The following is a 12,934-nucleotide window of genomic DNA, read 5'->3' as shown; positions in this document are numbered from 1 at the left end:
AAGAGACACCAAAGGACAGCAGTTAGAGCAGTATTGTGCCATTCATAGCTGCTACTTAAGGAAGCCCGCAGAGGAGTTTATCGCCAGTGGGTTTATTTTTGTGCATAGGAACTGAAATGCCTTTGATGGAAATTTTCATTTTATTTTCAACCACTCTTCATTGTGGAGAGGTGTGAGAAATCCCCATGTCAATGAATTTGGAGCTCAGCTCTTCTTTGGGGCAGAACCTCTGATATATGTCTTTAATCATAAGAAAACAAAAAGGCAGAAGCAGCACCCTTTTCTTTCTTTACCCTATTTAATAAATGATATTGCTGTGCCCATTGACTCTATTGCAAAAATATTTGGTGGAAAATCCTATTGTCATTAAGTTTATAAATAGCTAATAGCATTTTAATAGGAGGTTTTTTAAAGTGTGGAGTCACACAATTCTTTCATCAGTAGGAAGCTGAAAAAGCAAGATGTGCGACTTCCAGCTTGCTGCCATAAGACAGTAGAGCGAGGGCAACCGAGGTCAGTTAGCTACTCTGCACATCAGTGAATGGCAGTCACAGGCGCGCAGTGGAAGCTGTGCCCTTTGAGTAGCAAGGTTAGGATTTGCGTCCAATACAAAAACACAGAGGGGAAAGTCACAAATCAAAGCTGAAACGTTAATTGGCAGCAGTTCAGTACGTGCACTCTACTGAGGCTTTAGCTGCATTACTTTCCTTTGTCTTAGCAAGCTCATTTAAAGAAAAACTTAGGTGAGATTGAAAGTGTGGTCCAGTTGGGAACTTCATTGGGACTTAGGTGACTTTGGGTTCTAGCCCCAGCTTTGCCAATGACTTGCTGTGTGACTTTGCAGGAAGTAACTTCAGTATCTCTGTTTCCCTTCTCTTCTGTGTCTATACTGTCTCTTTAGATTGTAAGTAGTTTAAGGGCAGGACTTAAATTGTGTGGTGTTACAGCGCCTAGCAACAGTGGGGCCCTAATCTTTGTTGAGGCCTCTGTTACAAACAGGCACCACTGTTAGAAAAAGCAGGAAAAGTGTTTTGTAGAATCTGTTTTTCAGACCAAATTTTATTTATTTTTTCTTAACTGCAGGGAGCCTAATTCCTTAGCAAAAGCTGGTCCTTTTGGCTATGTCTACATTACCAGGTTATTTTGAAATAATTTATTTCAAAATAATCACTCCAGCTATAACTATTTCAAAATAAGCTTATTCCTCTTCACAAACAGGAGTTATTTCGAAGTAACTGGCTTGGAAGGTGCGGACTCTTGCCTTGTTACTTCAAAATTAGAAGAGTTATTTCAAAATAACTCCCCAGTGTAGACATGCCCTTTCTTATTCATGAGTTGAGCAGAGCAGAATTGCTTGGATGGGTAAAAATAGCAGGACCATGCCCGGATCCTGCCAGAAGTCTAAGCACAGAACACACTGGCATGCAGTGGGAGTTCTGCTCATTTAAACACATGCAGGATCTGACCTAATGTTTGGGGGTTGAGTCTGAGGCTTGGGGGTTTTGTTTGTTTGTTTTGGGTTTTTTGCATATTACTTTAAAGGCAGAAAATTATATTATGAGACACCAGCAAAGCAGCAGTTAGAAAAATATAAGCTATTTGGTTTTCAGAAGCTTCAGAGCAATATGGGTACACACTATACTGAGTTTAAAAGTGAAATAAGGAGAAAAATTAGGTCCTATTTGATTATGACACCTACTAGACCATGCCAGAGGTACAAAAGCAGAAACCTATTTACACAAAAATCCATTACAATTGGATACCAGGCCAGAGACATGTGGGGTGAAGGGAATTATGTATCCAAACCTAGAGCAACTTCAGATTTTTCATCTTTTCTGTCATTTCGTATTCAGGCTCTTCTATGGCGCCAATTTTTGTGGTATCAGAATCACTATCAACCCTTTGGCCTGTCTTATAGATTAGAGTTTGATGCATTTTCATGAAGTATGCTTGAATATCATTGGAATGAAGCTTTGATTTCATGGCCTTTCAATGCATCTATGGAGAACTTCTTGTTGAAGGGTACAAAATACCAGATGTTCCACTTCAGTGAAAAAGGGTTGTCAGGTGTATAGTTTTCACCCGGACAGTTTGGTATTTTGGCCTTCTGTCTGGTAAAAAAAACACCACATTTTACAGGTCCGGTATTTTCTGTTTTCCTCGGATGGATGGCTGGCAGCATCTGTGAGGGCGGGGGGAGCGAGGTAATTTAATGCACAGCAGCCTTTTTTTCCTCAAAAAGATGGCTGGCGGTGTCTGTGAGGGCGGGGGAAGCAAGGTGTGTGGTAATTTAAGGGCACAGTGACTTTTTTTTCTTAAGTTTGGTCTCTCTCTCTCCCCCCCCCCCCCCAATTTTTCCCTGCCTGTTCAAGATTTTTTTGTGAAGGTATCTGGCAACCCTACAGTGAAAATGGGCTTGGATCCAGGGTTGCCGATGTGGGGGGAGGGACAAAGGGAGCAGTTTCCCTAGGGGCTGGCTATTAAAAAGGTCCGGGAGATGGTCTGGGTGGTACTCAGGGCTGCCTGCCCCTAATCCCTGCCCCTTTTTAGGGGCCAGAACCAAAGCCCCACCTACCCACATTGCCTGGGACCTTGCAAAGTCTGTTAGCAGCTATGGCTTGATCAAAAGTCCACTGAAATTGGGGAGAGTCTTTTTCTGTCCATGGTCTTTAGGCCCAATGTAGAGTTGCAGATGGACTTGAGAGTGATACCTGAGCCAATCCTTCCATTGACTCCCTATTGCCCGCTGCATCAAAATGAAAGTCCTTTGACCTTACATTTAAAGCTCTATGCAACTCCATTCCAGTTTGCATCTCTGATTTAATCTCTTCTGGTGTCCGCACTCACCCATAGCCAGTGCCAGACCAGGAGTGCTACTCTTAATGCAGCATTTGTCTCTTACTCTCCTATGGTGCTGCTATATACAAAATGCCCACCTACAACCACAAAATGCCCACCTACAACCACCTTCTCCCTGTCCTCCTACAAGTCTTCCAAGACACTTTTCTTTCACAAAGACTACACTAGGAAGCTAACAACAGAACAAAACTTTGGGTTTCTCTTTCTGCTGGTGTCCTGCCCCCATTCTTTTCTTAGGCTATCTCTACACTGCTGGCTTTTGCTGGCACAGAGTATGCAAATGAAGCGCTGATTAGCATTTTGTCATGCTTCATTTGCATAATCTATTCCAGCCGTTTTTGCACAAAAACAAGTAGTGTGGATATTTCCTTTGTGCACAAAAAACCCTTTTTGTGCAAGATCCTTATACCTCTCCCAGCATGTAAATCAATATCTAGTTTCTCAAGGCCCAATTCTGCAAGCCCGGCACTGATCAAGTTACCCTTGGCCTCGGGGGGAGTTTTGCACACAGAGGCTATGTCTACACTGGCGGGTTCTTGCTCCAGAAATATGCAAAGGAGGCTAAGCGTGGAAGATCGCTGAGCCTCATTTGCATATCTAATGAGCCGCTTTTTTTGTGGAAGAGGCTCTTGCACCAGGAGGACTGTCTACACTGCCCCTTCTTGCACAAGAAATACCCTCTTGCGCAATGCCACTACGCTGATTATTTTCAGGAATAACGGCATTGCGTAAGAAGGGGCAGTGTAGACGCTCCTTCTGGTGCAAGAGCCTCATCTGCAAAAATGGCAGCTCATTAGATATGCAAATCAGGCTCACCGATCTTCCACGCTTAGCCTCCTTTGCATATTTCTGGAGCAAGAACCCGCCAGTGTAGACATAGCCAGAGGGTTTACACTCACTTACCTGGTAGGTCCTGGATTCGGCTCCAGCATCAGGATGTCAGCTCATACTGCAGAGACCTATGATAGCTAGCCACAGCAAGTCTGAGTCAGGGAGCTGTAGCTCCTTGTGAGATTACCACACTGTTTCTGGATAACCATCAGGAAGTAGAGGGGCAATATACAGGGGCTGCCATGATTATCCCCCAAAATGAGATGGTGGGGAGTCTCAAAGCCCCACTAGGAATGACATTGGATGAATAGTAATATCTTGAGGCAGATTGCAGCATAACTGCATTCACCTTGATTCTTTCCAGTTACTGAGTTGGGAACCTCTTTGCCGAACTCCATAAGAAGAGTATGTTATAGTGTCATAAAAGATGCTAGAAGTGTGTGGTGACCTCTAGCAATATAGCTCTATAGACAGCAGGAAGGTTTTTCATTTTAAATTCATTTAGTAAATGACAGGAACTTTTAATATGAACAGTGATTTATGACCGTACTTAAAGAACAAGCTAGAAGTGGACAAATTCATCAAACATACTGTCCTTTTTTGTCAGTCATAGAAGGCCCAGATCAAAGTCACATGATTGTTAGACTCTTGGAGCCACATGCAGGCTCTCTGTCTACAATAGAGCTATACCAATTCATACTAACAGTCTAATCTTAGGTTTCCTTGGGTTTTTGCTACTGTTTTACGGGACAACGCATTGGAAATCTTCCGATTGAATTTCCTTTTCACCAGGCACCTTATAACATTGAAAATATTATGCAACATGCTTTTAAGTACATACAACTTGAGACACCAAGCTTCCCTTCTAGGTCCCAGGAAATGCTGCAGCACTAACATTTCTCTTCAAATTATTCTGGATTCATGATTCTTTGTCCTTTGTGAGGCTTCCCACCTGTTGCCCCCAAATACTGTATTTTAATTGATTATTTTAACCACATCTTTATTGCCATTGTTCTCTGTTGGTGCTAGTACTGCCAGTATGCTTATTTCTAATCTTATGTCTACATCACTGCAGAAAGTCCACCTAAGGAATGCATCCCCAACTACGTGAATATAGTGGGGGTCAACATGCTTTAGGTTGAATTACCATGGGAGAGTCAATAGGAGAAACTCTCCCTTCAACTTATCTTACCTGTCTCCTCAGGGGGTAAACTACATGGGTCAACTGCAAAACAGTCTGCAGTTTATTGGTGGGTCTTCACTAGATGTGATAAAATCAATCACCTGTGGATGATCTTAGAGCATTAATCCCTGCTATAGTGTAGATATAGCCTTAGTTTATTTAAAGGGTCTGTCTGTAGCACCTTTATAAATCCTGTTTATAATTTAGGGTGTGATGTCATTGATTCTTGCAACTTTCATGAGTTCTAGTAGCAGTAGCAGCAGAAGCAGCTGGGAGCCCCAGATCCATTTGAATCACTGGGCTTCATCGGTGGGCCTGATTTTCATGTCATGCTAATTCTGGCAATGTAAAGAGACCATCCAAGATTGAGACTGATGTGGTAGGAAGTGCATAAAATGGGTGGTCAGCAGAGGGCACTGCAATAGGGATTGTAAAATATAACTTGGATGTTCAAGAAGAGTCAGTGCAGTCCAAATCAGTTTAACAAGATTTGGATAAATCTTGTATGTTCCCTGTCTTGAGTCATGTTCCCAGAAATTATCTGAATGTGTACAACTCTGAAACATTTTGAATAAATGGGGCTATACTAAAGTTGTTTGTAGTGCTAATGACCAATATTAAGGCTAATACCCTCAGTTGTCTAATGGCAAATGGGCAGTGTCAGGCTTTTTGAGGTTAAGAGTGTAGTGTGGTCTTTCACAGTATATTTACTCTGGCCCACAAAAGCTCATCACCCTATTAAATCATCTTGTTAGTCTTTAAAGTGCTACATAGTTTTTCCTTTTGTTTTACACTGCAGTTAGCAGAGTTGTTGACTCGAGTCCCATGACTTGAACTCGAGTCCGACTTAAGTTGCCTAGGTGACTCAACTTGAGACTCGACTCGGGTTCACTGTTTGTGACTTGAGATTCGACTTGAGACTTGCTAATTTTGTTAAATCTACTTGGTGAAAAAATTGTCCGAAAATGCTGATCTTGATGGCTTGTACAAAAGTGACTTAACATTTTTTAAATTAAGACTTGAGACTTGACTTGAAAGTGACTTTAGAGACTCGATTTGAGACTTGAAGTGTAGTGACCTGAGACTTGATTTGGACTTGACAATGACGACTTGAAGACAACACTGGAGCTATGTCTAGATTGCATCCCTTTTTCGTAAAAGGGATGCAAATTAGACGTATCGCAATTGCTAATGAAGCAGGGATTTAAATCTCCCCCGCTTCATTAGCATAAAAATGGCTGCTGCTTTTTTTCGGCACTGAACTTTGCCGGACAAAAGCGCCAGTCTAGACGCGGATCTTTCGGAAAATAAAGCCTTTTCCGAAAGTTCCCTTATCCCTCTTAAAATGTGTCCATTTCAATGGTGCAAAACATCTTGAACTTTAACAAAAATTGGGTGATTAGCTTTGATTTATAGCCATGATAGTGGATAAAACACATTTTCAACAGAAACAGATAACTGCTAGCTAGTTCAGTAGCACCTGGGGTAGCTCCACAGTGATACAGAGTGGACAGAATTTTTTTGCACAATAGGCTGAACAGGAGATGAACTTGTAATTCAAAGCAAATCCTGCAGGCCTCACTATGGCAAAACTCAGCTGTCCCCCTGAACTGACCAGAGTGGCACTGTGTTACTGCAGGCAGGGTCCACATGCATGTGTGCACTTCCCTGCAACTTGGCAACATCTCCTCATAGAATTACTGCTCCTAACAGCTTTCCTGCTCACCCCTCGGGTAATTCAGGGCCTTAGCAGCAACACTAGGCATAAGGAATAGTTATGACAGGGAAGGAGAACATGAGTACACAAATATACTCTTTCAGCAGCACGTGGGCACCTGTCTGGGTCTCTCTCACAGACAGAATTGAGCTTTTGATTTTTTTTTTTTTGAGTGACATATAGGTATTTCCTTGCTTTCCCATTAGGGAAATGCCTTCAGCGCAGATGTCTAAATGAATCGGAACAAGCCAAACACCCATAAAGCCTAAAGTGTAACATGCTACTTCTGGACATGTTTTCAATTAGCAGGTCTGATTTTAAACATGCTGCTTGACCACAATACTGGGAAAGGCCCTCAAAGATTAGCTCACCCTGCTGCGCTTAAGTAGACAGAAGAAAATACCTCTCAGCTCATTACTGTAATTTATTCACTAGCAATAAATCTGTAGTTGTCCATCTTGTAGATTGATGGCTGTCAATTAGTCCGCAAATGCAGGACCTGAAGCATATACCCTGCAGAGAAACAGCACAAAACACAACACATGCTTAGCCCCAGGTATGATCCAGCAAAGGGCAGAATGTCCTGAAATGAGACAATGGATAATTAAGCTTCTTTTGTGAGGTGCTGATCATCAGCCCTGACTGCAAGATACTGGATGAGCTTAGCAATCACACACAGAGAGTTTTTCTTTCCTTTGCATTTAGCCACGTGTTGAGTATTCCATCTGTCACTTAAACATAACTAAAACTAATATTCAGCACGTGGACCTTTCTGGCAGTTTCTGCAGAAGTCAACAGCACAAAAAGCATTCAAGAACCCATCTATTACATTTTCTCAAAAAACAAACAAACAAAACCAACATCCAAACGGGTCTTTTCTCTTTTGACTTTATCTGAGGTCTAATTTAGGTCAGGATCTCTATTAGTAGCTATTTCTGGTATTTGACTGTTGGCTAATTATTTGTAATTGCTGCTGCTGTACCTAAGATTGAGAGTGAAAGAAACTTGTCATGGTGCCTGGTCCTTCTTCACTCTGATCCCAAGACAGGAGAGTGAGAAACTTTTCAGTTGTTATATGGTCTTTTATCTGTGTCAGGGGCACATTTTAGGTACATAAGCTCAGTTAGCAAAACTACCCTATTCCAGGAGATTGTCTTGGTTATGACAGTCTTGAAGCCCACTGAGATGGAGGGCCATTCTTGCAGCCCACTCACTAGTCCAGGTTACCCGTCAATGCACTAGACCCATCGCAGCTAGGGTATATGTAGCTAGGCCTGACATATTGGTATATTTTTTGGAAACATGGTATTGGCACCTAACTGTGCCTAGGAAATGTGTTCATACTGGTAAAGCAAAAGGCACAAGCAGCACCAAATTTGGAATATATCCACCTTTAAGAAGTGACTTTAAGAAGTGTTGTGCAACCCAACTTAGCTGCAATCCAAATGGAACCTTATTCTCCTTTCCTGGGATAGATGAAATGCCTAGTAATGGTAATAAGCATATGCCCTGAGAGGAGAATCTAGATCATGGGTTCCCAAACTAGGGGCTGTGAAGAAATTCCGGGGGAGGGAGGGGGGAGAGCATGAGGTGACCCAGCTCCCTCCCCCCCCCCAAGTTTCACTGCTATTTTTGTTTTTCGGCCCCGGTCAGTCCCTTTTTTTTTTTTTTTTGGCTCAAGTTTTGCTGCTGTTGGGGGGAGCTGGGTGGTGGTGGTGAGGGTTTCTCAAAAATCAAAAAGGGGGCATGATGCCGAAAAGTTTGGGAACCACTGATCTAGATGGTTGTACTTCTGCCTAGAAATAATCAAAGTATAGTGCTGTAAAACTCATTTGTAATCTTTAAGTCCAAAAGAGACCATTACATCATCTTTACTGACTTCCTCTGTAGTACAGGCCATGGAACTTCTCCCAGTAATTCCTCTATGTAGGCCAAGATGAGAGCCACAAGAACACACAAACACACATTGTAAGATGGCAAGCTTTAAAAGTTCTGAATTTGGAAGTAAAATAAGATAGTAGGAGGGCCAGCTTCACTATAAAGAGAAGCTGATCTTGCTATTGACTACAACAGGGATGTTTTTACCGCTCTGAAGAGCAGTGTTTTTGTTCAGTACCATGGGCAAAATGCCCCATGTAACTGCAGTTAATTAACAAATCAATGTTGGTTCTATAGCTTTGTGAAAAGAGCAGCAACTTCAGCTGTTAAAATTTCTTATTTTCTTCCCCTCAACACCCGGAATAGACAGTTTCTGTAAACAGCAGTGTGATCCTGTACAACAGCATTTAGACATCCTACTTACTAATTCCCTGCAGGGTGACTTCCATGGCACATGGGAAGCACATTCTTCAGCTGGCTTCCCATCTCCAGGACTGTAATATCAAACTTCATTTTAAATGTGCCTGGCCAGCATTCAGAGGAATACCACATACAGGAGATGCTCACATTAGGCCATTGTGTTTGAATTAGAACTCAGGGAAAGGGCTAAGAAAGCACAGGAGGTAGACTCATTGTGGTAGGTGGGGAGTGGAAGATAAAAGGGCCTCGGTGGGCTGAATTCAGCCCACCAACTTGGTTGATTCAGCCCACAGAAGCCCTAATCAGAGCCTAGGGATGGGGAAGCATGCAACACTTAGTCAACTGCCAAGCTTGACTCTTAAGTGCTGCACATCAGAGGGCAGGGAGTGAGAGACTTCACCCTCTCCCTGCCCCCAAGTGTATCAGGGAGTGTGCAAAGTCTGCTCCTGCCCTGCAAGGGGCTTGGCACTCAATCAACTGCCAGCTGCTGCTCTGCTGGTGAGTGACTAAACATGATGCTACCTTGCAGGGTGTGGGCAGACTTTGTGTGCTCCCCCTGCCTCATGGCCATGATTGACCTGCGCAGTGGCACACGCAAAGTCTCCTCCCATTGCCAGGGGCATAGGTACCTAGAGGGAGCTGCCAGCTCTTCAGAACAGCTGGCAGTTCTCTTGTGGGTTGGGGGGCAGGAGACAGTCACACTCCCCCACCCACAGACTAATCAGGAGCCACTTCAAAAATTTCTAAAGTGGCCCCCAGCCAAAAATGATTGCCCACCCCTGTACTAGGCATTGCACAAACACTGTCAGATTTCACAGCAGGAGCCAGGGACTCTCTAAACAGATAATGTAACTGTGACCAGGTGGATTTGAACTTCTGGAGCTTAGGGTACGTCTAGACTACATGCCTCTGTCGCCAGAGGCATGTAGATTAGGCTACCAGACATAGTAAAATGAAGTGGCGATTTAAATAATCAAAAGGTATTTGTCGACCACCCAGGTATGCCTCCTGGGATGAGGTTTACCTGGGTGGTCTACAAATACCTTTGATGTCGACACCTACACGTCCAGACTATTGCGCTGAGCCGACAAACGGCTGATCAGCTGTTTGTCTGCTCAGTGCGGCAGCCATGTAAATTTAAATGAAGTGGCGATTATTTAAATCGCCGCTTCATTTTACTATGTCTGGTAGCCTAATCTACATGCCTCTGGCTTCCTGGAATCAGCCGCTGATCAGTTTCAGCAGCAGCTGACTTGGGGACAGCTGGGTTTCTTAAGTTGAATCTTTATGTAATTCAGAACTCGCGTCCAGATTCAGCCACGGTTGAAACTGATCAGTTTCAGCAGCGGCTGATGCCAGTTCCGACTTACATTCAGATTCAACTTAAGAACAAACCTACTGTCCCTATCTTGTACGTAACCCAGGGACTGCCTGTAAAGAGTAATATATTGGCAGTACCAGTGTGTTAAAAGGCCACAAACTCTTCACCCCTCTGGGCTAAATATACAAATTAATAGATGGGAAATTACAGACAGAATTCTCTTCCTGCTCAAGATATTACTTCAGTGACTGCTCTCCAGAAATCTCCATGGTATTATTTCACATAACAAGGTCAGAACCAAGAAATGAGCTGAGATGATTAATTCTGTAGAGTGAAAGACATCTGCAACAAGAGCACATGCTGTTTTCTTTTGGCAAACTGTCAGACAATGGTATTCTTCAGCCATGTCTTAGAAGCAAAGGTCAAGCCAGTTCTGTACTCCTCTACAAATGAGTTTGACCACAGTGGTTGGCGAGAGTCTTTTTCTATATCTAAGAAAGCAGTGACATTTCATAAAAGTACATGGCACACAGATTTGCTGCCAAAATACGTGAGTGTGCACACAGTCCCTTGCCCTTTTGCTGAAGGGGAAGGCAGTAAAATATTAATGACCCTCATTTGTACCAGCTCAAATCAAGAAGTTTAGAGGCAAATGGTTATCCTCTAACTTCAGAATTACTGCCTTCAAACAAAGAATTAAGCCTTTTAAATATGGTACTTGCAATGGTCTGTTTTTCTATAAATGGAGCAGTGGGAATTAACCTAGTAAATAAAAAGGCAACTAGCGTCTCCAATATATACTGAGTTATTTGTGTCTGTTTTCTTTTTAGTTGGAGTTGTCTAATACAGCGATCCTTCATCAGATTAGGAGAGATCAAGTCACAGATACATGTCGAGCCAACAGCATGTCTAGCAGGAAACGCCGCGTGCTGACACCCAATGATCTCAAACATTTGGTGGTGGATGAAGATCATGAAATGATCTATTGTTATGTACCCAAAGTGGCCTGTACAAACTGGAAGAGAGTCATGATGGTCTTGACAGGACGGGGCAAATACAGTGACCCCATGGAAATACCGGCCAATGAAGCCCATATATCCTCAAACCTGAAGACCCTCAACCAGTACAGCATTCCAGAGATCAACCACCGCTTAAAAAGCTACATGAAGTTCCTGTTTGTCCGGGAGCCTTTTGAGAGACTGGTGTCAGCGTACAGGAACAAGTTCACCCAGAAGTACAACACCTCCTTTCACAAGAGATACGGCACCAAAATTGTGAGGCGCCAAAGGAAAAATGCCACCCAGGAGGCTCTGCGTAAAGGTGATGATGTGAAATTTGAGGAGTTTGTGGCATATCTCATTGACCCACACACCCAAAGAGAAGAGCCGTTCAATGAACACTGGCAAACTGTCTACTCCCTCTGCCACCCCTGCCATATCCACTATGATCTTATAGGAAAATATGAGACACTTGAAGATGATTCCAATTACATCCTTCAACTTGCAGGAGTAGGCAGCTATCTGAAGTTCCCCACCTATGCAAAATCTACGAGAACTACTGATGAAATGACCACAGAGTTTTTCCAGAACATCAGCTCGGAACACCAAACACACCTATACGAAGTCTACAAACTTGATTTTTTAATGTTCAATTACTCAGTGCCAAGCTACCTGAAACTGGAATGAGAGGGAGGAGGAGGAGGAAAGAGAGCCTGTTTTATTTAAGATTTTTATTTGTCATAATAAATATGGAGAATTGTTATTTTGTAAATTAATATTTTCTTTTTGAATGATGCTGCGAGCAGCACAGTCGAAATTATTTAAATCATCTGTAAGAAAGGACAGTTCACAGGATAACAGGATCATTATGATCTCACTTTAGAAATGAATATTACTGCTACACTGTTTATAAACATTAATTGTGTTCTGGTGAATTTCATTTATCTTTGCATTCAACAAATTCTAATGTTATTTATAATTATTTAAAACATGGTCTCTTGGTAGGTTTCATTTTAGCAGCAGAAATACGATAATATTTGGACAAATTATCTGGTTTTGCACTTACCTAATCTGAATTTGTGTTGGTTATTAATGGCTTTTTATTAACCTTTCCCAAAATTAAATGGGGGGGAAATAATGGGATTGATTAGTGTTGCTAGCCATGTATTTTGGAAACCCTAGTAGAAATTTCTGCCAAGGTGATTCTGCACTTAGCAAAATTAGAAAGTTATCTTCTTATACCTGAAAGGAAAAATATGAAACACGTTTTGTTACACAAAACATTTAAAGTCCAGGACTAACAAGTTGAATGTATCCCTTGAAGAGAGAAATCATAAACATTTCTTATCTGGACATGGCCCTATCACCAATATCGCTTGTGTCCCAGTGCCTAGTATTTCCAACTTGCCAGCCCAATGAATGCTGATGAGGATTGGCGCAAATTACAAACAAATAAATATGGACTCAGATTCAAAACGAACTAGTGATTCTGAATGCCCAACCTGACCCAGCTTAACGGAGGCCTGATTTCAATGGGTGGATGCTTAACACTTTCTAAAAATTTAGGCCCTTTTAAAGGATCTCAAAATGTACACCCAAACTCACTAATCACTTCAGAAAATCTTGGCAATAAGACGTTTGTATATGCTATATATATATATAGCATATACAAACGTCTTATTGCCAAGATAAGACTTACATATATATATGCATCCAAAAAGTTCATA

At 42.2% G+C, this 12,934-nt stretch overlaps 1 protein-coding gene across 3 annotated transcripts in view; it reads left to right on the top strand.

Moving 5' to 3' along the window:
* Nucleotides 1–11,979, top strand: part of CHST11 (carbohydrate sulfotransferase 11) — a 272,243-nt gene extending 260,264 nt beyond the window's left edge. For all 3 annotated transcript variants that reach the window (XM_075938701.1, XM_006137994.4, XM_006137995.4), the window contains exon 3: nt 11,040–11,979. In XM_075938701.1, coding sequence (XP_075794816.1) covers nt 11,040–11,894 — 855 coding nt within the window. In that variant the 3' untranslated portion in view covers nt 11,895–11,979. The remainder of the gene's footprint in view (nt 1–11,039) is intronic.
* Nucleotides 11,980–12,934: the final 955 nt, after the last annotated feature.

Source organism: Pelodiscus sinensis, chromosome 1, assembly GCF_049634645.1.
Source record: "Pelodiscus sinensis isolate JC-2024 chromosome 1, ASM4963464v1, whole genome shotgun sequence".
NCBI lineage: Eukaryota > Metazoa > Chordata > Testudines > Trionychidae > Pelodiscus > Pelodiscus sinensis.
This window is presented reverse-complemented; position numbering and strand designations above follow the sequence as displayed.